The sequence below is a fragment of the Plectropomus leopardus genome, unplaced genomic scaffold (genome assembly GCF_008729295.1).
Source record: "Plectropomus leopardus isolate mb unplaced genomic scaffold, YSFRI_Pleo_2.0 unplaced_scaffold22617, whole genome shotgun sequence".
Taxonomy (NCBI): domain Eukaryota; kingdom Metazoa; phylum Chordata; class Actinopteri; order Perciformes; family Serranidae; genus Plectropomus; species Plectropomus leopardus.
Genome location: NW_024624512.1, coordinates 1 through 2,950, shown reverse-complemented (window position 1 = coordinate 2,950; position 2,950 = coordinate 1). Strand labels below are relative to the sequence as shown.

The 2,950-nt window shown below is 37.1% G+C and overlaps 1 protein-coding gene across 1 annotated transcript; it reads left to right on the top strand.

The window, feature by feature from the left end:
* The first annotated feature begins 206 nt into the window (after positions 1-206).
* Positions 207-1,651, top strand: LOC121965979 (phosphatidylinositol 3,4,5-trisphosphate 5-phosphatase 1-like). The gene is made up of 2 exons (XM_042516086.1): positions 207-665; positions 1,313-1,651. Exons 1-2 carry the CDS (start codon positions 254-256, stop codon positions 1,351-1,353), a joined length of 453 nt encoding a protein of 150 aa, XP_042372020.1. The 5' UTR covers positions 207-253; the 3' UTR covers positions 1,354-1,651.
* The last annotated feature ends 1,299 nt before the right edge of the window (positions 1,652-2,950 follow it).

Sequence of the window (2,950 nt, the reverse complement as noted above, 5' to 3'; positions counted from 1 at the left end):
ATAAGTATTAATTTTAAAAATTATTTATCTTTTTATCTTTAGGTGTTAGCCTGCCTCACTTATGGTAGTGTTTCCTGAGTTCCCAGTTTTAATGAGTGCTCTTAGCTTTAGTGCTTTAATTAACTGATTAATTATAAGTGTGTGTGTGTGTGTGTGTGTGTGTGTGTGTGTGTGAGATGATATGATCGAGTAGAAAGTAAAAACTGAATCTGATCTGCTGTTTCACAGGGCTGACATTGAGAAGGGGTCTGAGATGTTTGACAATCCGTTATATGGTTCAATGGGAAAATCACGGGGCAAGGACCAGGACCACCTACAGAAGGACCTCCTCACACCTCCAGATCCCAAATTTACATCCTCCAAACCAGCAGACGGAGACCCCGATCGGCCCCCGCTGCCCACGCCACGAAACCGCTCCTTCACCTGCTCAGAGACCAAACCTCAGCCTCCCGGCCCCGTCGCCTCCCTTTCCTCAGTACTCAAGAAACCCGTCATGCCCTCGCGCTCTGAAGGCGGCGTGGTGCACAGCCGGCCCCCTTTGCCCTCCAAGTCGCGGCCGGGCGTCCCGGAGCCCCAGAACCCCAGAGACTACAGAGACAGCTCCGAACTGCCCTGCAAACTCAGACCGCCAGCAAGACCTGGACAGCCTCAGACTCACAAAGACAGTAAGGAAAACTCTGATAGTCTTATGCCGGGTTCAGACTACACAACATGTATTTATTTATCTACTCTTATTTATGTTTTTGTTCTTTTCAGAATATTGCAGAAAGTTATAATAGTACACTCTTATACTGTTTTAAACCGGCATTACATCTATACTATATTTTCAAAAGTCAATAAAATAATATAAAGTAATATAAAATAAAAACTACATAAATACGTCTCTTCCTGGCATTGAGCTTGATAGGCCTGCTGCTTTTATTTGTAGGCTGTCTGCGCCTGGATTTCAGCGCCCAAATTTTCTCTCTCATATCAAAATACTTAATTGAAATGTCTTTCTGAAAACATTTTAAGCGAGAAAGAAGCTCTTCAGTTCCTGAATTTTTCTTTCTTTTTTTTAGTTTCTAGAGTTCAGTTTCAGTTTCATGCAAAAAAGACGCAGCAAACGTGACGCAGTCGAAGTACTGTGCTGCGTACATAGACAATAAATAGGAAGCAAAGAAATGACGGAGACGTATCATAACATGCATGTCTCATTACTGGGATGTCATGAGGCAACTGTTGTTGCAACTTTTGCTTGCTTTTCCGGATCAGAGACGACATCCTACGACAAATAAAAACACATGATAATGCAAAGTCTTTGTTTTTTTAGTGCATCCTGAAGTTCCCAAGATGGGCCGGTCTGTGAAGTGAGACGAGTGATGATCAGCACAACTGTACAGCTTCCTGCTCTGCATTTTTGGAAATTTTAACTACAGTCTCTCCCTTGTGATCTGTATCACTCATTTGTGTTTCATTTGTATTAAAGGAAGAGTTTTGCATTTTGGGGATGTAGCCTTTTCATATGCTGAGAGTTAGATGTGAAGAGCGACACCACTCTCATTCAACTTTAGCAATTTTTGGTTCTAAAAACATTCTTCAAATGATATAATGCAACCAATGCAATGTTTTGGTAATGTTTTCAGCAGCAAGTTTTCTTTATGTTCCCAGAACGTTCTTCTTAAATTTATTGTAACAATCTCTATAAACATTGACTTTTTAATTTTTTTTATTGTTAACATCACATTAAATTACATTTTCATTAAAAAAAAGTCTGTAATTCCTCAATAACATTTTCTGAATATTACTTTAAAAAACGTTCTTCCTTTGTTCTCATGTAACATTGTGGGAACGTTTGATAAAAATAACATTGTATGATGTGTCACCTCTCAACATCACCAAGACATCCTCACAATGTTGCAGTTATAACGCAATCAGCATTTAACCTTAAATGAACATTAATTGAAAGGATAAACATCCTTAAAACGTTCTTTGAACATTAGATTAAAATGTTTTCTTTAAAACATTATTGCAGCTTGAAGGTAACGTTGGCCAATGTTGTGGGAAGGTTTCCTGCTTGCTGGGAAGTCTGAACATGATATTGATCTTCTCATCTGATTCTCAGCAAAAAAACAAACAGGTGTATTTTCCAAAATGTCAAAACTTTTCCTTTAAAGTGATAAAAACAGTAGTGAAACTTTTCAGACTTCTGCTAAGCTTTCATTTAAGTATAAGTTTGAAATTGCTGATAAATGTTAGTTACATTTCATGTCGAATTTCACACTATACATTCACTGGCTAATGAATGTTTACCACACAGTATTATCTTGCACAGACAGTAACATGTTTGCCATGAAAATGTACAATAAATGCTTAAATAAATTCAGATATCAGCTTGATTTTGTTATTTCAGATCTTTCTGAGGTCACGATCTTTGGGTGTGAGCGTGTAGATAAAAGCCTCTGCAGCAGAGAGCAGTCCGGTGCTGCAACACTGATCATCTGCCTCCATCTGCCGGGGCCGAAAAAGAACTGCATGCAGACTGATGATCACAAGTTAGCCAGATGAAGTATTTACATCATGGAGGATTTTCTACTCGACATATGAACTGCTATATTTTCTGATGTTATTATCCAAACACTCAATGCAAATCCCTTTTATGCGAATACTCACTTGGCAATAAACTTTATTCTTACTCTTTTTCTAAATATATGAACATAAATAAAATGATCAGTAATATAATATGTAATGATAATAAGTAATATAAAATGTTGACAGTATTGCAAGTGACTAAACTGAATGTAAACAAGAATGCAGTAAATGTATATGCATAATAATAAAAACAATAATATTATTAATAAATATGTACACAGGGTTGTGACCATACATTAATAATGTATGAGGTGAATAATTTATTTATGAATGGTTTAATTGTCAACTTTGAGGTATTTATTTCAACATTTATTCACCC